The sequence below is a fragment of the Equus caballus genome, chromosome 1, assembly GCF_041296265.1.
Source record: "Equus caballus isolate H_3958 breed thoroughbred chromosome 1, TB-T2T, whole genome shotgun sequence".
Taxonomy (NCBI): domain Eukaryota; kingdom Metazoa; phylum Chordata; class Mammalia; order Perissodactyla; family Equidae; genus Equus; species Equus caballus.
In genome coordinates this window covers 134,223,966-134,246,992 of record NC_091684.1, presented here as the reverse complement: position 1 = coordinate 134,246,992, position 23,027 = coordinate 134,223,966, and the positions used below count along the sequence as shown (strand labels likewise).

The window sequence follows — 23,027 nt, the reverse complement described above, 5'->3', positions numbered from 1 at the left end:
ATCCTTCAAAAACTGCAAAAGATCTGCAAAAATCTACAAGAAAGTGAGGCAAATGATACTACACGGACACAGTTATATCCATTAGTGTAATGTGATTTAATCCTTATAGAGGTCCCTAAAATGTCATATCTGGACTACCTCACACGTTCTGCAGAAGAGACAAGATGAGAAGCTGGCTGCGTGACCTTATAAGAGCGCACCCATCCCCTGCCCTGGGCTTCACACTCCTCCCTCTCCCTCTCTTTAGCCACCAGAGTAAACCCTGCAAACATAGGTGTCACTTGGTCCGCTTAAGCCCCACTGGGAGGAATACTAGGCTGAGCAAACATGCCTTCAGGATTTCACAGCAAAGCCCTTCAACCAAAAAAAGGATCAAGACCTTTCTTTGAAAGAAAGAAAGATAAGGACTGCCTGAGAAGAGAAGGTCTGTGGGAGAGGCTACAGCAGGGGTGGGGGAGAGGCCGCGGTCTGCTGGCGTCTAGAGCGGCTGACACCAGATCTACCGGGAGGTTAGAGCATCACGACACAGACTCTGAAAGCCGAGTTGGGTCGGGGAAGAGCTCGTCGGCTGTGTGCGGAGCGAGCTGGGAGAGGGGTTCCGCTGGGGAGAGGGGTGGGCAGCGACAGACAGGCCTGGGAGCTGGGGGTCGCAGTGGGTTAGGGGGCGGCCGTGACTGGGAACTGTGATCCGGTCAGCTCATAGAAGGATGTAAGGGAGCCCGGAGGCTCCACTAAATACGAGTGCTAAGAGAGTCCGAGGGGTGCTCTAACCGGGTGTGCTCGGGGTGGGGGCCCGGGAGAGAACCGCCGGGGAGGCTGGAGGGCCGGAATGGTGCCGGCCAATGGAAGATACGATGGGTGGGGTCTCCTGGAGCCCCCGGGCAGCGATCGGGTGTCTGGGAGGCTCCGGGGCCGACCCGCGCGGGGCGTCTCCGTTGGGGCTGGGCGGGGTGGCCCCGCCAGAGCCAAAGAGCGAGACTGAGACGTGGGCCGGGCCGGCGGCAGGGCCGCTGGGCGGCTTGGGCGGGTCTTACCTCGGGCTTCGCCGCGGTGGCAGCCCCCTCCTCTTCGGCGGAAGCCGCCTCAGCCTCGGCCCCAGGGTCAGACCGGAGGAGACAGCAGAGGCGGAGGCCCCCAAGAGTCGGACGGTTCCGGGAGGGTGGGCCCAGACGCCTCAGGGTCCGGGCGAGCGGCCGCCGTGCATCCCCCGCCCTGTCAGAGAGACTCCGCCCGGCCTGGGCAGACACATCGCCCGCCGCACCCCGCCCAGAGAGCACGCGTTGGACCGCCGCCTCAACCGCTGTCGCCGCCTCTGCCGGTGCCGCGGTGCCTCCTCCGTCGCCTCTCACGGTCCTGGTTGGACTCTCAGAAGCCAACGCCAACCGCCGCCGCGTCCCTAGTCCGCTTCGGCCCGCGCGCCCCCGACCCCGCGCATGCGACCCCGCCCCGCGCGACTCCTCGGCTGCAGGCGAGCAGGCGCGCGCGCACTTAACTCCCACGCCCCCTACCGCCCGCCGGAGCTGGCCCGCCCAGCCCCGCCCCGCCCCCGCACGTGACGCCGCCAGCGAGTACAGTTTGCGCTTGCGCGGGCACGCCTCATCGCGTCCGCCTCAGGCGGCCCCGCCCAAACTTTTCTTCCTCACCTTACGGCAGAACGCTGCTTAGATTTTCCCTCTAGGAGAGAGGAGTGTCGCAAGGTTGGGGTAGAAAAACTCTGAGTTTGCGACAGTAGGTCTCGCTTTCCGGCCAACACTGAGGTTCCTGAATGCTGGTTGGGGTGGTGAGGCCCGAGGCAGGTAAGAAGCCGCCTGCCCACTTCGGTTTGTCGGTCAGTGTGTCCCAGCCGGAGACTGCTTTGCTGCGCACGCAGACCTAGTGTATCCGTGCCCCATCCCCAATTTTGGCGCAGGGTTCTCAGCGCCGCCCCTCTTCGCCCCCGCCCCTTTCCACGCACACGCCCCCTCCCCCCGCATTTCCCCGCCCTCCTTTTTCTAGTCGTCCTTTCCATTCATTCCTCAGACTTCTCTGAGTCGTTTCCGTGCTTTAGACTCCGTAAAGTCAGAAGCGAATGAAATAGTCTTCAGCTTTCTGAAGTGCTGTGTTTTGTGGAAGACAATGAGAGAATCTGCGGTGGTAGTATAGTAAAATCATAATAGGAAAAAAAGCACATGATACTCTCTGAGCATAGAAGAGGGGCCCCTGATTGTGTAGAAGGACACGAGGAAACCCCCTCCAAGGTGACCTATGGGTCACTCTTAACTATGTTAAAAGACATGAACGGTAGCTGGTCAAAGAAGTACGTGGTGAGATAGAAGCAAAAAGAATAACGGGTACAAAAGCATCTGACAGTATTGGCTGGAAACGTAAAAAGTTAGAGGAATAGAATATAGCTGATGGAAACCTTACTTGTGTAGGTTACCCTTTAAAGAAGCATCGCTGTAAAGGCTGAGAGCGATGAGGGGTGAGTATGTGGGCCGCAAGAGTGTTTTCTTTAAAGATGGCAGACTCAGGCATAAAAGTGTACCATGGAAGCGAGAAGTGGACAATTCATGGGTGAGGGTGGCTGATTTATGGGATCAGGAGCACTAGAGGAATTCAACCTTGTATGCACATTACATTAGAATCATCTGGGAATCTTTTTTAAAAAGTAAAAATCAATGCTGTTGCTCTACCCGAGACCAATTAAACAAACTCTGGCATCAATATTTTTTTAAAGTTCCTGAGGTGGCTCTAATGCTGAGGGTTGAGAACCACTGAACTAGAGAAAAAGAAAGGATGAAAAGTAGAGAAAGGCAGGAAGTTGATGGGCTCTGTAACGTTAAGATGGGAGTCATTGATGAGAGAGCTGGGGATAGAATGAGAAGCTTGAACAGGGTGATGAAAGTTTTGAATAACTGCTCTGGGAAGTGGGAGAAAGAGTCCTGCCTTTCCCTTCAGCACGTTCCATCCCTCAGTCTTAATCAGGCCTGTCTTGGTTACAGCTGTCTTTCCTCTCCTTTTCCCTTCCATCCAGGATTTGTCAGCTGGGGATCCAAATTTAGAGCTCAAGTGCATCCTCATTTCTATCCCCAAAAAAATCAGAGCTAAGCCAATTTATGAGATTCAAAGGCTAACATCACTCCCCTAGAAATTACTACACACAGTGCCTTGCCAATTTAGAATCTGTCTTCTATTATTTATTTCATTAGTCATTTAAATTAGAAATGATATATAAAGATATTTAAGATACAACTCTATTAGGGCCTCATAGTATTAGGGAAAACAAACTTTTTGGGGGGGGGGAACATTAGCCCTGAGCTAATATCTGCTGCCAATCCTCCTCTTTTTTTTTTGCTGAGGAAGATTGGCTCTGAGCTAACATCCGTGCCCATCTTCCTCTACTTTATATGTGGGACGCCTGCCACACCACGCCTTGCTAAGCGGTAACCCGAGATCCAAACAGATGACCCAAGATCAACAGGCAAACCCCCAGCCACTGAAGTGGAGCGTGCAAACTTAACTGCTGCGTCACCGGGCTGGCCCCAGGGAAAACAAACCTTTAAAAGAGGAATTCACTTGGCAAGCAGAGGTCTTTATAAAGCAAAGCCCAAGCCACTGCATGGTTACTGTCTGTTAACTAGGGTTAATCCAAAAACCTGTCTATCTGCCTCCAGATAAGAGACTTACTGTTGTCTGCTGTGACTGGAGTTTAATATGGAGAATAGAGGTGGGGCAGAGATAAAGATGATAAAATGGGTGTGAACAAATTATGAGGAGTCTTGAATTCCATGCCAAAGCATTTAGATTATATACTGTAAGCAATTAATAGGTATAAATAACAAAGGTAAAAATAAAATAACTTGTTTACACCATGAATCTCTGTCAGCCTGGCCTGTGGACCCTATCTCAGAATGAGGTTTTTAAATGTATAAAATAAAATACATAGAAACATAAGTGAAATCAATTTTATTGAAAGTTTTAAAAATACTAAAACAAGTGTGTGGTGTAGTTATATATGTGCTTCTTTATGCATTAAATAACATCTGGCAGCAGGTCTAATTATGTAATTTCAAAATAATGAGTATAAATTATATTTTGAGATACTTGTAACTACTTTAATGTGATGTGAAAATATCGTTTTTCTATTGATGACAAAGACATAGGGACTGCTAATACTACTGTGGATTATTGCCTACACTTACTGAAGAAAATACTAAATTTTAGCTAGAGATTATTGAAAATAAAGATGCAATTTTTTTCCCAATCCAAGTTCCTGGAACTCTTAAATTCTGGCCACATCCTGGCCCATGGATCCTAGATTTATAAAAATCTCACTGTAGGGCCAGCCCAGTGGCACAGCAGTTAAGTTCGCACGTCCCACTTCTCAGTGGCCTGGGGTTCGCCCGTTCGGATCCCAGGTGCAGACATGGCACCACTTAGCAAAAGCCATGCTGTGGCAGGCGTCCCACATATAAAGTAGAGGAAGATGGGCATGGATGTTGGCTCAGGGCCAGTCTTCCTCAGCAAAAAGAGGAGGATTGGCAGTAGTTAGTTCAGGGCTAATCTTCCTCAAAAAAACCTCACTGTAATGGTTTTAAGCAAGAGCATAACAGATCACATTTGCTAGAGCAGTGTTTGCTTCCCAGCCTCTTTGCTGGAGTAGGACTGGGGCACTGGCTGTTTTATTCTGCTCCTCCTATACCTTGGGGGCAGCAACCAGTACTAATCCAGTGTTGCCTAACAGTTTGGGCCTGCAGGAGGACTGAGCTTGTGGCTGTGTATGTAGGAGCAGTACTAGGAAATAAGTTGGGAAAGATAGGTTGGGGCTATTTTTTGTGGAAATCATTGAATGCCAGGCTGTAATTTGTACTTAATTTGGTAGACAGTGGAGAGATGTTAAAATATTTGGAGTAGAATAATACAATTAGAGTTCTGTTTGAAAAATTAATCTAGCAGTAATGTGTAGTAAGAGAGGATAGGAACAAAGAGACTAGACCAATAAAGAATTAAATGAATTTTTTTAACTAAATTTTATCATAAAGTGATCTCTCAAGAATCCGCTAAGATACTTTATTTCCCCGGTGTAACTGACCAATCTAAAGAAACATAGATTGGAATAAATTACATACCTTTCAAGAAGGATGTGCACACTAGTGTGGAGGTCAGTTAGCATTTTACATAGTCAAGAGGCTAGCCCATTCTTTTGTGTTATAAATAATAATATTAATACTTCTGATAAACAATGGCTTTACCACATAGACAGGTTCCCAGAAGTTGCTAAGGCCTTCGTTGGTTAAATTTCTTCTACACCTGTAAATCCTACATTTCTAACTTTTTAAGGTCAAAACTCCTCTCTCTTTGCCAATCCCTTAAACCTCTTGGATGAATAAAATGCGTTAGCAAACAAAAAGGAAGTCTTCAAGGCCCATCTCTTTGGAAACTGATCCATATCAGACTATCTAAAACTTACTGCCCAAATACCAGCTAGTCTCCAAATTGTGTGCTTTTCTAAACATATTGTTCAAAAAATTGTTTTGATGGTCCAAATATTAGTAATCAAAATGAGTAAATGTAAAGTTACTTAACTTTCTGAACCAGATTCTCTGAGAGACTACCTTCTTCAGCATGACTTACCTATATTGACTTTGTCCATCTAACTACTGGAGACCATTTGGGTAGTGATAAGGTTCAATACAGACTGAAAATCAAGTTTATGTAGAGTCTGAGATTTATCTATCTGTTCCCTTTTTGGAGGGAAGAGGGAACAGCTCTATCTTAAAGCAGAGACAATACTTGAAATTTATGAAGCTTTTTAAAAACTTTTATTACTTGGGGCTGGCCCCGTGGCCAAGTGGTTAAGTTTGCGCGCTCCGCTGCAGGCGGCCCAGTGTTTCATTGGTTCGAATCCTGGGCGCGGACATGGCACTGCTCGTCAGACCACGCTGAGGCAGCGTCCCACATACCACAACTAGAAGAACCCACAACGAGAAATATACAACTATGTACTGGGGGGCTTTGGGGAGAAAAAGGAAAAAATGAAATCTTAAAAAAAAAAAAAAAAAAACTTTTATTACTTGTAGAAAATCTCTGAAAATTCCTTTCTCAGGCTTCTAATTAAATGGCTGTCCCTTCGCATATTCCTGTGTTATGGAAGCAGTATCAATCCTGATACTGAAAAAAATTGTCCTGATTACAGTTATTATTTTTGAGCATCTGTATTACAGGTTTAAAAACCTTAAGCCTGCCTTCCCTGATAGCCAACGAATGAATAAATACTCTCTCAGAGCATTGTGACAAATTAAAGTCCTTCAAAACAATAGCTTGGGAACTTCTGGCCTTTGTTGGCTCTTAATTTTCTCACAGCAGCAACTTGGCACTTTACATTAAAATAAATAGTTGCTGGTAATGTTTAGCCCTACTTAGTAATATGTAATCTAATTCAAACTTGGTCAGATAGCCCACAAGTATTTGTGTTAATTAACATTTAAAGGCAAATGGCTAAGACAGAAAATTCTATATATCATTATGTCCTATCAGACTCTGTTTTCCTGTCAGCGTAGTACTGACAGAAGTTCATTATTTCATTCATTCATTGAATATTTATTGAACCCCTAGTATGTGCCAAGCACATTTTTGAAACCCGTTAATTGAGTTTCTAATAACAATTTACTTCTTAACTATCTATGAAAAAAATAACTTACCAGGCTTTGAAATATACAGAACAAACAAGATTAAAAGATGATGGCTTTTTCATACTCTTTCAAACACTCTCTTTGCACATAGCTACTATGTGCTGAACACAGTGATTATTTATGAAATCAAGCATATTATAACTTTAGTTTGAGCAAAGTTTATCAGCTAAATATATCAGCTATATACTAAACTAAAAGTCTGTCCACTCCTTTTATAAAATATTATCTTACTCAGACCTCTCATTAAATCTAATGGCCTCGGGGGCTGGCCCCATGGCCAAGTGGTTAAGTTTGCGCGCTCTGCTTCAGCGGCCCAGGGTTTCAGCTCTTCGGATCCTGGGCGCGGACATGGCACTGCTCATCAGGCCATACTGAGGCGGCATCCCACATGCCGCAACTAGAGGGACCCACAACTAAAATATATACAACTATGTACCAGGGGGTTTTGGGGAGAAAACGGAAAAATAAAATCTTAAATCTAATGGCCTCCCCACACACTATCTTTTCAACCCCAGTCGTTTTACATTTTGCAGTTGTGTAAAGTCATTTCTCAGAAAATTTTAAGCAAAACAAAGTTTAAGAAAAGGCTGGTGTTGGGACCAGCCAGGTGGCATAGTGGTTAAGTTCACGTGCTCCACTTCAGCAGCCGGTGGTTCGCTGGTTCGGATCCTGGGCATGGACCTACACACCAATCATCAAGTCATGCTGTGGCAGCATCCCACATAGAGGAACTAGTTGTAAGGAGTTACAACGAGGATATACAAGTATGTACTAGAGCTTTGGGGAGAAGAAAAAAATGAAGGTTGGCAACAGATGTTAGCTCAGGGCCAGTCTTCCTAATAAATAAATAAATAAGAAAAAGAAAAGGCTGGTGTTTACACCAAGTTTATAATAAGGAAAAATAATTGTAATACAATTATAGATGGAATCCTTGAGATAGAAATGGTTGACTGAGAATAAAATTCTTTTCATTGTCAATGACACCTTAGCTGTTGACAGCCATGCCTAGTAACAGAGCAGTAAATGGAAAACCTTGGTGCTAGAAGGAATCATAAAAGGTCAACTAATTTATCTCTCTGGCCCAAGGCAGGACCAAATGAAATTTATGGCATTAGAGTTACCAGGCATCATCATCATACCGAGTGGTTTTTCTACTTTGAGAGCTGAATTCTTCTATTTGTAAAATATTGATGTTAGAGGAATATTATCCACATTTATAAATAAATTTATAAAATTGAGAAATCTTCCTATGTTTATAACTTTTATGTTATTAGGAGTTTTTCAAAATATATTTCACTTCTGTATTTTGTTCAGGAAAAGCATTCATTTATTAAAACTTCTCCAGTTTGTCAACCACTGAAGATAACAGGAATGAGTGAAATCTAATCTCTGCCCTCAAGAAGGATATATAAATCTTGATAGTAATTTTTACATGCCACTTTGTACAAATCTCTGGATGGTTTAGGCTAGCATTAAAAGGAAACGTTTAATTAGGGGAAAATGAAACAAAAAAACGTAGCCTTGAACTTCCTTCCTGAAAATTTTTTGCTTATGCTGCCATGAAAAGCACATATGGTCTTGGATGTGATTCTTTTTGTGAAATTGCAAATGGAATCATCCATTAAAAGTTGAGCATAAACTAATTTTAGTAAACATCAGATTATTTTTAAATCTTTGTGTTTGAAGGTTTGTAGAAGAGAGATTAGACCTACACTGTCTTTTCCAGAGGACGGAAGTGAGACCAGTGAGTTGAAGAAACAGACATATTTTAGGTCATTGTAGGAGTGGGAAGTGGTACATCGTTTTTTTTCCCTTGAGTGGAAATAGCTAAATTTACTGGTTATGTGCTCATTATAAAAAGAAAAGGGAAGAAAATAAAGCAAACAGTATCAAAAAGTAGAAGGTAAAAAGTTAAAAAGTACTAATAATCCTTTTCTTAAAGAAAACTATATTAAAATTTTTGATGGCTATCATTCTTGATTATTTTTATGTGTTTTTCTGCTACAAATTTTTATATAACCTTTTCATAGCATATCATGAACATCTTTCTATGTCAATAAAGTCATATCTAAAACTTTATTTTTTTTTTAAGATTTTATTTTTTTTCCTTTTTCTCCCCAAAGCCCCCCAGTACATAGTTGTATATTCTTCATTGTGGGTCCTTCTAGTTGTGGCATGTGGGACGCTGCCTCAGCGTGGCCTGATGAGCAGTGCCATGTCCACGCCCAGGATTCGAACCAATGAAACACTGGGCCGCCTGCAGCGGAGCGCGCGAACTTAACCACTTGGCCACGGAGCCAGACCCTACAACTTTATTTTTTAATGGCTGAAAAATATTTCATTGTATGCAAACCCTGTTATTTAAATTTACCAGTCCTGTTTTGAACTTTCAGATTGTTTCCAATTTTTCTGTTATAAATATTGCTATAGTAAACATCCTTGTTAAATTTTTGCATACATCCTTAATGTTTCCCTTAGAATAAATTTCTGAAAGTGTAATAGCTACAAATAGACATTTCTTAAGAATTAAAATATAATGGCAAATTACCTTTCAAAAAGCTTGCGTTTGTTTACACTCCTGTCAGCAACGATAATGCCCGTTTTTCCATAGTCTCTCGGCAATGCTGGTTATTATCAGTTTTCCCCATGTTTGCTAATTTGATAGGTGAAAAATGAAATCTTGCTTTAACTTACATTTCTTTGATTACCAGTAAGGTGTTGAGTATCTTTTCATGTGTTTATTGGCCAGTCGTATAAGTGTATTAAGCTCTATTTTCTTCTAATATTTTTGTTTCACTTTTTAACATTTAAATTTTACTTCATCCAAAATATAATTTGATATACAGTAGGAGGTAGGGATCCAACTTCATTTTTTAATCAAATGATTAACGAGTTGTCCCAGTGCCATTTGTTAAATAACCCAGTGAGTATATCCCAAACGTCATTACACAGACAATAAGGAGTTAATAGATATTCTACAAAACCAACAAAACAAAGCAAAAAATGCTTCATGGTCAAATGAGCTTGGGAAATATTCAGACCAAGAAAAGTTAAATTTCTTTATTGGGGAACAACTTCTAGCCTCTAATGTGCTTGTGGCATTATGAATCTTCAATCAGGAGTTTTAGGGTGCAGCATTTGCCTAACTTATTTAACCATATAATCTTAATTTTTTCTTTCCAGAAATACTTATGAAATCCTCTGCAATTGTGGTTTCCAAAATAGTAGCCGCTACCCACATGTGGTTATTTAAATTTGTTTAAATTATTTAAAATTAAATATTTAGTTCCTCAGTCACGTTAGCCACATTTCAGGTGCTCAATAGCCACATGTGGCCAGTGGCTACTGTATTGGATATTGCATATAAAAAATATTTCCATCACCACAGAAAGTCCTACTGGACAGCACTGCTATAGAACATAGTGTTCATTGAAAACATGGAGTAATTCATAATTTCTTCCATTAATTTGGAATGTTTTCATCATCATATTTAAAATTTCTAAAAATGCAAGCATTTGTTTTTGTGCTCTTCCATTGATTTATCTATTTCTGTTCCCGTACCACACAGGAGGTTGTGAGTCAAGCTCCTGCACCTTTTTCCCTGAGAGCAGAAGTGAAGAGTTCTTGCATGGAGTAGGAAGTTAGACTAGAAGGGATAAAGTCCTTACACTTATAAGACTCTGGAAATGTAAACATTTCTCTGCAGAACTTATATCATGTTGGGATCTATACTACATTATTCAGTCATTTATGCTACAATTATTTCTTGAGTATCTGCCTGACAAGGTCTGTTTTAGGTCCGGGGGCTATAATAAGTAAACAAGTTTAAGCAGACAACGTCCCTTGTTCTCTTACTCTCATGGAGCTTACAGTCTTGTTTTTTTGGGTGGGGGCGAGGGGGAATTAACCAAGAAACAAACAAACAAAAAAGGAAGACTGTCAGATAGCCATCAGTGCTATGCAATGAATTGAAATTAGAGTGATGAGAGTGATTGGTGGCCTCTTATTTTGGGTGGTCACAGGAGAGCTCTGTGAATAAGTGGTGTTTAAACTGAAATCTGCCCCACAGAAGGAGCCAACCACTAGAAGGTCCAGGCACAGCTAGTACATCAGCCCTCAGGAGGGAAAGAGCATGGCATGTCTGAGGAATAGAAAGAAGGTTGGTGTGGCTGGAACTTAGTGGGCAAGGGGGAGAGTAATAGGAGATGAGGTTGGAGAGGTAGCTGGGGCCATGTGATCATGCAGGGTTTTGTAAGCTAGGGTAGGGAGTTTGTATTTCTTTCTAAGTATGATAGTGTGTTCCTGGAGGGTTTTAGACAGGGGGCAGACATGACCTGACTTAAAATTTTAAACAATTACTCTGACAGCTATATGGAGAATTTACTGAAAGGGTCAATGATGACTTCTATCAGGAGACCAGTTAGGCTGGGTCAAGGTAAGAAATGATGATGGATTTGACTAAGGTGGTAGTAGTGGAGGTGGAAAGTATTGAACAGATTCAAAACATTTTGGCTGGAGAATCAACAAGACATTATCGATTGGATGTGAGATATGAAGAAAATAGAATACTCTAGGATGATGTCTGTGTTTCATTATACAGTACTGGATTCAATTTCTGGTCTAATTATTACAGGCAAAATTGGCACACAGAAAACACCAGTAAATATATTTTAACCAAATAAATAAACTTGCTTTAATAAATGTCTTGCTCTTATACAGATTTAAGCTACTAAAGCATAACTTGTGCTCATACCTTTGTTAATTATTAGGGAATCTGATTCCTAAGAATTAGGGGCTTATGTTACATGCACATCAACTATGAACAGTAATTAGACTGTTCCACCGAAGTGTCCAAACCAGCACAGTAGAGTGAATGAAGCAGAGAAAATTGCCTGCCACAGGTGCAAAAGTTCTCTGGGGATCTCTTATTTTAAAAGTCCATGCTGATTTTGTATTTTATGATACGGTATGTCCATGTTTATGTTAATAATTAAGATATTTTAAGTTACTGAAATATTTTATTGAAATATTTTAAGATTAAATTGATTAGCTCTTTTCCCCCAAAGCTACTGAAGTTGAAGCTCTAGGAAGATGTGCTGTGATTAGCCTGTGTTTGATTTTTGATGTGTGTTTGATTGTTGATAACCTGCTGGCCGTAGCCATGTATCCAGGTAGAGAAGCACAGACCAGTTCTGAGAATTTGCAGTTTGATGCAATTTGAAACAAAAGCCAAGGGGAGTTAGGAGGGGAACTGCATTTAGAAACTACTAATTTATAATCTTCATTTAAAATTAGTAGGACAGGTGTACTTTGCACTTTTAATGTTTTTAAAAACATAACCAAATAAGGCTGTTCCTTTTTTTTTTTTTTAAGGAACACTGACTAAATAATTAGGGGAAAAATGAGTAAAGGTCACGATTCTGAGATAGTATATTTTCTCTTGGGCTTTACCGTAAAACAAGCTTATCTGGATCGCTACTTCATTTAACAGCCACAGGCATATTTTCCCAGAAGTTATGAGGATTGCTGCATACCTTTTGAAATGCTTGGTCATTAAGATCCTCATGTATATTTTTAATCTTATAAAATATTTGTTAATGCATCTATAAAGTAGACAATACTTATTTATATCCACTGTAATTAGTATTTTTAGGGATTTCCTCATCAAAAATCCAGATTGAAACAGCAGTAGCACCTCTAGTTAAAGGTTAATAATCTACCTGGAAACTGCCTTTAAGATAGTTTAATAAATAGCCCCAATGTTTTATTAGACCTTTAAAAGCTCTTAAAATTAATTCAACCTAGAAATTTACAATAGGTTACATAATTGTGGTCTAGAACAGGGATCAGCAGTTTTTCTCTAAGAGGCCAAATAGTAAATATTTTAGGCTTTGCAGGCTACTCAGCTCTTATAGCTCAAAAGCAGTCATAGGCAATATGTAAACAAATGAGCATGATTTTGTTCTAATAAAACTTTATTTACAAAAACAGGCAGTGGGCCAAATTTGGTCTGTGGGCTGTAGTTTATTGACGCTGGGACTAGAAAACTAGGATTTTTTTAGGATTTTTTAAATAGGATGACAAGTTTTTAAAGTTGGCAAAGGTGAAAGCTTAGACTTAGAATTATAGAATCCTAGAGCTAGAGGAGACTTTTGGAAATCATAGGATCACTTGCAAATGTCAAAAATACAGGTGCCCACATTTATATGGTGTCTGACAAATATTAATGTACAACTAAAATTTCATAATATTATAAACTATTTAGACCACAATAAAAAAATTTTTTTAATTATTTTAACTTAAAATCAAATGAATTATATTAAAAAACAAAGAGGTATAAACAAAACAAGTTTGGCAATATATTGATAATTGTTGAAGCCAGATGATGGATAATGGTGGTTTAGTATACTTTTCCTTCTACCTTTGTGTGTTTGAAATTGTTCATAATAAAAAACTAGGAAAAAAACAAAAGCAAAAGAAAAGTACGGGTGCCCAGACCCTATTCCCTAGAGATAAATCCTGTATGCTCTTTAAAATCCCTATAGATGATTCTGATGTGCACCCCTGGCCAGAACCACTATTTATCTGATCCATAACTCAGTTTATAGATATGAAGCTGAGACCCAGAGGTTTAATGACTTCTCCAGAGTCAAACTGGTTAATTGTAGATCTGAACTGAATCCCAGGTCTTCTGACTCCCAGCCTAGTGTTTTTTCTACTGAACCAGCAGCTTCTTCCCTTACTTATATCAGCAGGTAAAGAATGGCTCCTTTTGGATTGTAAATTTTCCCGCAAGTTAGTTTTTACTGCTTTTTTTTATAACAGATATTCAAGTAGTATGCATTTTAAGGATTTTAAGACTAATATGAAAAAATAGTCTCTTCCTCTTGTTAAAATTAAACCTTTGTTTAGGAAGTGTTCTATACTGTGAGTTCAATATTAGCTTCATTTAGCTACAGAAGTTGGAAGATATAATAAACTAAACCCTGTAATTGCAGGGTTTGTGTATACTGACAACACGTTAACGTCTTTGCCTCACTCTAGGGTTGAGAGAACAATTTTCTCCGGGATTAGCATTCACTCTTCTTCTGCCAAAGGTAAAGCACAAAAGCACAGAGTCATGCCCTGGCTAGATCTATCCTTGATGACTTTGTGACTTTTTATAAAGAGACAAATGTTTTATTTTCAAGAAATCTTTAAGGTCCATTGTTCCCATCCCAAATATAGGGAACAGAGAAGGAAACTACCCTATTTTGAGAGGCTGCTGTATACCAGACAATGTGCTGAGTGTTTTCACTCATGTTTTTAATTTGTGTAACAACCCTGTGAAGCAGGTTTTATTGTTACCTCATTTTACAGATGAGGAAAACAAGGCCCGGAAAGAGGAGGAGTAACTTGCTCAGGGTCACGTAGATAACAAGTAGCAAAGTTAGAGCCTGGACCCAAAGCCACCTAGCCCCAAAACATAGAACTATAATATATTTGTAGGATTTTACAGATAGAACCATGAGGAGGTCATTGCCTCCCAGTTCACTGCCCAATATTTTTACCATCCACCAAAACCAAGTACATAGGTCTTAATTCTGAAGGAATTTAATACTAATCAACAGAGGAAAACAGACAAAACACAAAACCATGGGGCTGGCTCTGTGGCCGAGTGGTTAAGTTCACGCGCTCTGCTGCAGGCGGCCCGGTGTTTCATTGGTTTGAATCCTGGGCGCGGACATGGCACTGCTCGTCAAACCACGCTGAGGCAGCGTCCCACATGCCACAACTAGAAGAACCCACAACAAAGAATATATAACTATGTACCGGGGGGCTTTAGGGAGAAAAAGGAAAAAAATTAAATCTTTAAAAAAAAAAAAACACAAAACCAAAGCAAATGAGGATGTTACAGACAATACAAAAATCCTAAGAAGACTTATTTCTCTAATCTGTATTTTCCAACTCCCTTTATAAAATGTTTCATTCATCTGGCAAATATTCGTTGTACCTCAGATATGCCAAGCACAGGGCTCACTCGATAGCAAGGAAGTATCCCAGGATGGTGCTAGATGGCTCTTGGTTCTTTTGCGAGGTCCCTTTCATCTCCTTTTCCCCCACACACCCTTAATAGTGGGATCATCGCCCTCCTGGTCACACCAGCTAAAGCCCCTAGACCATTTCTTAATTCTTTCCTTTCTCATCCAACCTCCTCTGATCACTTACTGATTCTCTGTCTACACTATCTTTTCCTCCTTGCCTCTCCATTCCTACTACCATCTTCCCTGTTTTAGATCATGTCCTCCTACCTTTATTTTCAATAAAATCTAATCTCCACCTCAGTTTCTCTCCCTACCAATTAATCCTATATACTATGGCTGAATCATTAGTCTTCCTAAAGCTTGACATGGCCGTTAATGGCTCCTCGTTTCCTCATATAAATTCCAAACTCTTTCACTTGGAATTCAGTCTAACACCACTTAGCTTCTAATAATCTTCCTCTAACCCTCCCTACACTCCTACTGCCACTTCAATCCAGCCAGACTGGACCACACCCTTAAAGGTACTTTCCTTGCCCCTCTTCCTTCTTAATGCCCTTTTCCTTGCTTCCAACTTCACCTGCCTTTCAAGAGCCCACTTTTATGCCACTTTCTCCTTCAAGTCTTCCTGATCTGAGCTCTCCTTCCCTTTCACCCCCTTAGCCAGAAGTGATTATTCCCTCTTCTTAATTTCCATACGTTTTATTTGTGCCTCATGGGTTTCTTCTCTCATTGAGTGTAAGCCACCTTATACATCTTTGTGTCTCCCACAACACCTAATATTAGATACTCAGTAGGTGTTTTTTGACTAAAAGAGGTATATGTATTCATTATGTATTCATTATAACATAATAGGCTTAAACTCAGTCAGGGTAGGAACTATGATTATTTCATTCCCATTCTGATTTTCCAGCCCCTAGCACATAGGAAACACTCAATAAACATTTGTTAAATGAAATACATTACAGTTATCAGTTACTGGGATGTAAATTTCCTAATGACATAATAGATACCTGGAAATGCCACTTTGTTATGTTTTTTAAAATCTTAGTTACCTATGTTTCTTCACTTTATATTGACAAACACCCTATGATAAAGGTCGTGTATTAATCTTCTCACTTTACAGAAGAGGAAACTGAGGCTTAAAAAAATTAAGTAATTTATTTATGATCACACAGCCATGAGTAACAGAACTGAGTCTAAAATTCAAGTCTTCAGATGTGAAGTTTAGAGTTCTTTTTCTTGGCCAAGGGTGTTTTGGCTAATATTAGTTTGATTCCATTTGCTTTAGAATTGTCGGGGTTAAACTATGGCAATCATGCTGTATGAAATAGAATTAAGTCCTTGATTACCCATTGTCTGTATGTTGGACATTTTCAAATTCAAACAGACAAAACACAAAAACTACTTTTTGAAGAAAATTTTGTCCCTGCCTGTGGACACTCCCTCCAAGGTGAGATGCCTGTCTCTTCAGGCATTCTTCTTCTTGTAGGCTCCTATCCCTGGTTGGGTTGGCTGATAAGATGTGGGTCTGATTTCAGCTGGCAGTGTAGAGAGCAGGTCTCCATGTCGTTGCCAGGCAGTACAGTCTGGCACTCACCACTACGTAGTGTTCACTGAAGGCATGGGGGAGAGATTCAGGGAGCCATGCTTGATGCATGTACAGTTATTCCCTTTTCATATTCGTATACTCTTAAATCAAGGCACATCAGCAGCAAGCTGAGCACCTAGTCTCCACAAAACTGCTTTTACTTGATCACTGTTTGCTCAATTGCCATCAGGATCATTAGAAGAAACAATCCTCTGAAACTGTTTCATCTATTGTAAGGATATTGTGGGACATTATTCATTATGATAGACCATGACTTCTATGAAAATTTCTTGAGAGAAAATGGTCTGACTTTAATACAAAGAATGCTTTTACCTTTCCTGAACAAATGCTTTGTTTTTACCTATGGACATTGTGAATATTTAACTTAATGCACTCTGGTTAGCTCCCAAAAAGCTTAGAGCCAAATTTGTGGCCCACCCATAACAAATGTGCTCTATGCCTCGTTGACTTTGTTCCTGGCTCCAGTTTATATCTCTGCTCAAGTTACTTTTTCTTAAGAAAATCTTAGTTCACGCCATCTTATTTTAGATAGATAATAGATAGACAGACAGACACTCACAAACAGCCTTATGTTGTTTCTGAAATAGTTCGTATTATGATACACTGCTCATAAAACCACCTTTGGTGCGTCTTAGCTACCTCATTTACTTAGCTTTTTTTCTTGAGGGGTATATTTATTTTTCTCTATAGGTTTTTGCAGGGTTTTGATTACATGAAAATGGTTGTGCCGCAAAATTTTATTTATTTATTATTGGAACATTGGTTTATAACATTATATAAATTTCGGGTGTACATCATTATATTTTGATTTCTGTGTAGATTACATCATGTTCACCACCCAAAGACTAATTACAATCCATCACCACACACGTGCCTAATCACCCCTTTCACCTTTCTCCCTCCCTCCTTCCCCTCTGGTAACCACCAATCCAATCTCTGTCTCTGTGTGTTTTGTTTGTTGTTGTTCTACTTATGAGTGAGATCATATGGTATTTGACTTTCTTGCTCTGACTTATTTCACTTAGCATAATACCCTTAAGGTCTATTCATGTTGTCATAAATGGCAAGCATTCATCCTTTTTATGGCTGAGTAGTATTCCATTGTGTATATATACCACATCTTCTTTATCCATTTGTCCCTTCATGGGCAGCTAGGTTGCTTCGAAGTCTTGGCTATTATGAATAATGCTGCAGTGAACATAGAGGTGCATCTGTCTTTACGCATTCATGTTTTCATATTCTTTGGATAAATACCCAGCAGTGGAATAGCTGGATCATACAGTAGTTCTATTCTTAATTTTTTGAGGAATCTCCATACTGTTTTCCATAGTGGCTGCACCAGTTTGCACTCCCACCAGCAATGTATGAGAGTTCCTTTTTCTACACATCCTCTCCAACACTTGTTTTTTTTTTGAGAAAGATTAGCCCTGAGCTAACATCTGCTGCCAATCCTCTTTTTGCTGAGGAAGACTGGCCCTGAGCTAACATCCATGCCCATCTTCCTCTACTTTGTATGTGGGATGCCTACCACAGCATGGCTTGCCAAGCAGTGCCATGTTCGCACCCAGGATCCGAACTAGCGAACCCTGGTCCACTAAAGCAGAAGATGCACACTTAACTGCTGCGCCACCGGGCGGCCCCTTGCCAACACTTGTTATTTCTTGTCTTGTTAATTATAGCCATACTGATGGGCATGAGTTGCTATCTCATTGTAGTTTTGATTTGCATTTCCCTAATAATTAGTGATGTTGAACATCTTTTCATGTGCCTCTTAGCCATCTGTATATCTTCTTTGGAGAAATGTCTGTTCAGATATTTTGGCCATTTTTTAATTGGGTTGTTAGTTTTTTTGTTGTTGAGTTGTGCAAGTTCTTTATTTATATTTTTTAGATATTAATTCTTTATCAGCTATATGGTTTGCAAATATCTTCTCCCAGTTGTTAGGTTGTCTTTTTGTTGTGTTGATTGTTTCCTTTACTGTGCAAAACCTGTTTAGTTTGATGTAGTCCCATTTGTTTATTTTTTCTGTTGTTTCCCTTGCCTGGTCAGACATCGTACTTGAAAATTTGCTGCTAAGACTGATATCAAGTGGGCCAGCCCCGTGGCCGAGTGGTTAAGTTCGCGCACTCCGCTGCAGGCGGCCCAGTGTTTCATTGGTTTAAATCCTGGGCGCGGACATGGCTCTGCTCATCAAGTCATGCTGAGGCAGCATCCCATGTGCCACAACTAGAAGGACCCACAACTAAGAATATACAACTATGTACCCGGGGGGCTTTGGGGAGAAAAAGGAAAAAAAAAAAAAAGACTGATATCAAGGAGTGTGTTGTGGGTCCAGCCCCGTGGCGAGTGGTTAAGTTTGCCCGCTCTGCTTTGGCAGCCCAGTGTTTCGCCATTTCGGATCCTGGGCACCGACATGGCACCGCTCATCAAGCCATGCTGAGGCAGCATCCCACATGCCCCAACTAGAAGCACCCACATCTAAAAATACACAACTATGTACCAGGGGACTTTGGGGAGAAAAAGAAAAAAAAAAAACTTTAAAAAAAAAAAAGGATGATTTAAAAAAAAGCGTATTGTCTTTCTTCTAGAAGTTTCTTGGTTTCAGATCTTACATTCAAGTCTTTAATCCATTTTGAGTTAATTTTTCTGTGTGGTATAAAATGATGGTCTACTTTGACTCTTTTGCATGTGGCTGTCCGGTTTTCCCAGCACCATTCATTGGAGAAACTTTCCTTTCTCCATTGTATGTTCTTGGCTCCCTGTCGAAAATTAGCTGTCCATAGGTGTGTGAGTTTATGTCTGGGCTCTCGATTCTGTTCCACTGATCTGTGTGTCTGTTTTTTTGTCTGTACCATGCTGGGTCTTTTTGTTTGTTTGTTTGTTTTTAGTAGCATAACCAAGTGGTAACATAACTGGTGTAATGGTCAGAATTGATTAAATTGATGTCATAATTCTAGTCCAGTGTTGTTATTTCTTATAATATGCTTTGCTTTGTACTCTCAGTCTGCATGTGATAGTTGATTGCTTTGTGATTTTTAAAAATAGTGTTATGCTGACCAATCAGTGAATAGCAGTGAACTCAGTCTGTTAGGTTCAAATATTGTTTTACCACCATTACCAGAGTTTTTGTCTTTGTTAGCACCTTCCCTCAGGTGATCATGAGCATATTCATCTTATCATACCACTTGTCTTGTTCCTACTGTTAGTGAGTCCTGCTTTTGTTTGGACAAAATATGAATGGATATTTGTTTCCAAACCTCATTTGCTTTGATTGGTTTGGAGCTCTATCTAGATTGTCTGATCATCTTACTAATATCATCCAATAATAACATAAATATTATTTGTACAACAGCTTATACTCTTTTAATACCTCCGAGTAAATTTATTTGACCTTTTCCACAATACTCTTAGACATGTAAAGCAGATATATGCCCTTTTTACAGATGACAAAAACAAGGACAAGATCATTTAAATGACTTGCTCAAGGTGATACCAGCAAATCAGTGGTAGAACTAGGGCTCGACCAAGGTCTTGATTCCTGTGCCCACTACCTTTCAATGCCAAAAGAATTTCTAACTTACATTATGAACAAAGTCTTTATCTTACCCCTTGAGGTTAAAGATGGGAAATGGGCAAGACATATTATATCACTCATGCTCTTAGCTAGGCAGAATCAGGAATGAATTACTCTCATGATTTTCTGTTCTTGAAATTATAGTTACTTTTAACTACAGCTCTAATCACTGTCACTTTCCATTATGGAATGAAGAAGCAATATTTTATCTTATCTCTTGAAAATTAATGTTGAAATGGAAACTATTTCCCTTGGTAATTAGTAACATTTTTCTGTAGACTTTTTGAAAATTTATCTTTAATATAAAAATAATTTGCCATTGGGGTCCAGCCCTGTGGCCTAATGGTTAAGTTAGGTGTGCACCACTTCCTGCAGCCCAGGTTCAGTTCCTGGGCACAGACCTACACCACTCATCGGCAGCCATGCTGTGGTGGTGACCCACACACAAAATAGAAGAACATTAGCACAGATGTTAGCTCAGGGTAAATATTCCTCAAGCAAAAAGAGGAAGATTGGCAACAGATGTTAGCTCAGGGAAAATCTTCCTCAGCAAAAGAAATGATAATAATAATAAATTTGCCATTGTTATCATGCATATTCATTAAAGAGCCAAATATATGGTTAATGCTATATAGTTTGGTGAAACATTAGTTATAATTTTAACCAGTCTCTGCATTTAAAGAGGAAATTAAAAATCCATGGTTACTGTTTTAGCATGGAAAATTTCCAAAGTTTTCATTCTAACGAATTATTAACATAAAGAACATAAGCTAGAGTTTCTTGAATGTTTACTTTTAGCCAGGCATCGTTGTTCTTTATAATAGTATTTAACTTCACAAAAACTTGTAAGAGTAGCTACTATTTATGATCCCTGTTTTACAGCCAAGTATTGTATTCAACAGTAAATATTGTCTTCTGCCTCTCCTTCAGCTTCTGGAATTTCTGAGCAGCCCTGGTCAGTACAAGATGGACCCTGTAGTCTTGAGTTACATGGACAGTCTACTGCGGCAATCAGATGTCTCACTATTGGATCCTCCAAGCTGGCTCAATGACCATATTATTGGGTTTGCCTTTGAGTACTTTGCCAACAGTCAGTTTCATGACTGCTCTGAGTACGTCTGCTTCATCAGCCCCGAAGTCACCCAGTTCATCAAGTGCACTAGCAACCCAACAGAGATCGCCATGTTCCTTGAACCCCTGGATCTCCCCCACAAGAGAGTTGTATTTTTAGCCATCAATGATAATTCCAACCAGGCAGCTGGGGGAAGCCATTGGAGTTTGTTGGTTTATCTCCAAGAGAAAAAAACCTTTTTTCATTATGATTCCCATAGCAGAAGCAACTCAGTCCATGCAAAGCAGGTAGCAGAGAAACTGGAGGCTTTCATAGGCAGAAAAGGAGACAAACTGGCCTTTGTGGAAGAGAAAGCCCCTGCTCAACAAAACAGCTATGACTGTGGGATGTACGTGATTTGTAACACTGAGGCCTTGTGTCAGAACTTCTTTAGGCAACAGCCAGAATCACTATTACAGCTGCTCACTCCTACGTACATCACAAAGAAGAGGGGAGAATGGAAAGATCTCATTGCCAGACTTGCTAAAAATTAGCTGTTGAAGTGTATTTTGTGACTTTTGAAGCCTCCTCTCTCTGCCCATCCCCATTTATTGGATGGCTGCAATCTCAGTGCCTGAGGGAAGATGCCTGGTAGAGGGAAGCTTAGGATTTTTACTTTCTCTTGAAAGAATGTCATCCTCTGCATTATCCTAATGAAAGTTTCACTTTAACCCTAGCTTGAGAGCAATATGTTCTGTGAAAATGTCTTGAAGTTATGCACCAAAACCTTAAGACCAAGCGATTTTAAGATTTATTAATTCCCTTTTGGTATCCCTTATCCATATTGGCTTATTCCCAAGGAAAGGCAGTAATCTGTAAAATAAATTAAGAATATGTGAAATCTAGAGGAATGCAAGAAGAAAACTATTGAAGAACCAAAAACTTATTGCACAGCCTACATATTTAAAGAGATCAACTGGCTAGAAGCAGATCAAGACCTAACCTAATTCAAGATTAAATGCTATGAAAATCATTTACTCAGTTCTGTGATCTCTCTTCCATTCACCATGCAAAGTCTTTTCTGCCTGTCTGCGTAACTTTTGCAAATATTTGATAGAGGTGATGTTATCCCATCTTCCTCCATCTGATTCTTGAATGCTTTAAGTAAGGGGGAACTTTAAGTAATTTCATTAAAATAAATGGCTATTGTAGCCCTCTTAGTTTGCTCAGTGAATGGGGTCAACTTGCTACTCTGGATTGATAACAGCTTTCCGTCACCATGTCTATTAGCCATGGCACACTCCTTCCTTATGTCCAAATTTCTCTGGTTTTAAAACTCATGGCTGATAACTTTCCAAGGTTACCTGTTATTTCAGGTAAATATTTCTGCTTTCTGACAGTCAGTTTTTCCTCTCCTCTCTATCCTTAATCTGGCAGAATTGTTTTCAGTTATGTCATGGTGATTTCAGAATGATTATTCTATCTGAAACTCACAGGGTAAAAGTTGGTTTGTTTTTGAGATATAAATGAGAAAAAGTGGCCTTTGTCAACCCTTTTGCTTAATTCAAAATGCAGACTATGTAACTTTTTAAATGTGGAACCAAGAGTAAAAAAATGTAACCCTCCTAAATCATTGATGTCTTTTTTCAGAGTTGCTTCAAATAATTAACAATCAGATGACATGTTGGGTACACACATTAATTCCATTCCTAATGAGAATTAGATTGCAATGCTTATGAGATTTGAAAACCAAAGATTACCTTCAGCCATGAAACTTACTTCAACTACCTCCCCAGCCTAATCCTGCCCCCAGCATTCATAGCCCAGAATAACCTCACCACTCAGTGACCACAGAGGCAGTAACTCAGTTCCTTTTGGTCAGGGACGGAGGAAACACAGTAAGTGTAAATAAGTACAGGTTACGTAGCAGGCCCAAGTGAACAGAAGTTGAAACTAAAAGTCAAAGAGAAGGGCTACAAAAAAGTTTACATTTCAAGTCAGTATGTTTTGAATAAAAAGAGGAGACCTAATGGAAATCGGTGTCAGAAAAAAAAGATTGGGACCTGGCAATCAGTCATAGAGGTGAAATAGGGAGGGA

The 23,027-nt window shown here is 40.1% G+C and overlaps 2 protein-coding genes across 47 annotated transcripts in view; one reads left to right on the top strand and one right to left on the bottom strand.

Annotated features, from left to right (window-relative positions):
- The window catches only part of MYO9A (myosin IXA), a 289,948-nt gene extending 288,385 nt beyond the window's left edge, over positions 1-1,563 (bottom strand). For 16 of the 45 annotated variants that reach the window (XR_011425596.1, XR_011425595.1, XM_070234190.1 and 13 more), the window contains exon 1: positions 1,035-1,557. The gene's annotated coding sequence lies outside the window, so the exon portion shown is untranslated. Of the gene's footprint in view, positions 1-1,034 lie in introns of all 45 variants that reach the window. The other 29 variants (XM_070234194.1, XM_070234218.1, XM_070234357.1 and 26 more) reach the window with 5 other exon arrangements.
- SENP8 (SUMO peptidase family member, NEDD8 specific) lies at positions 285-22,559 on the top strand. Of its 2 annotated transcripts, none has more exons than XM_005602956.4 (2): positions 285-424; positions 20,809-22,559. In XM_005602956.4, exon 2 carries the CDS (start codon positions 20,845-20,847, stop codon positions 21,481-21,483), a length of 639 nt encoding a protein of 212 aa, XP_005603013.1. In that variant the 5' UTR covers positions 285-424; positions 20,809-20,844; the 3' UTR covers positions 21,484-22,559. The 2 variants fall into 2 exon arrangements, with proteins under 2 accessions (XP_005603013.1, XP_023510228.1); XM_023654460.2 differs by lacking the exon at positions 285-424 and adding an exon at positions 1,661-1,796.
- The last annotated feature ends 468 nt before the right edge of the window (positions 22,560-23,027 follow it).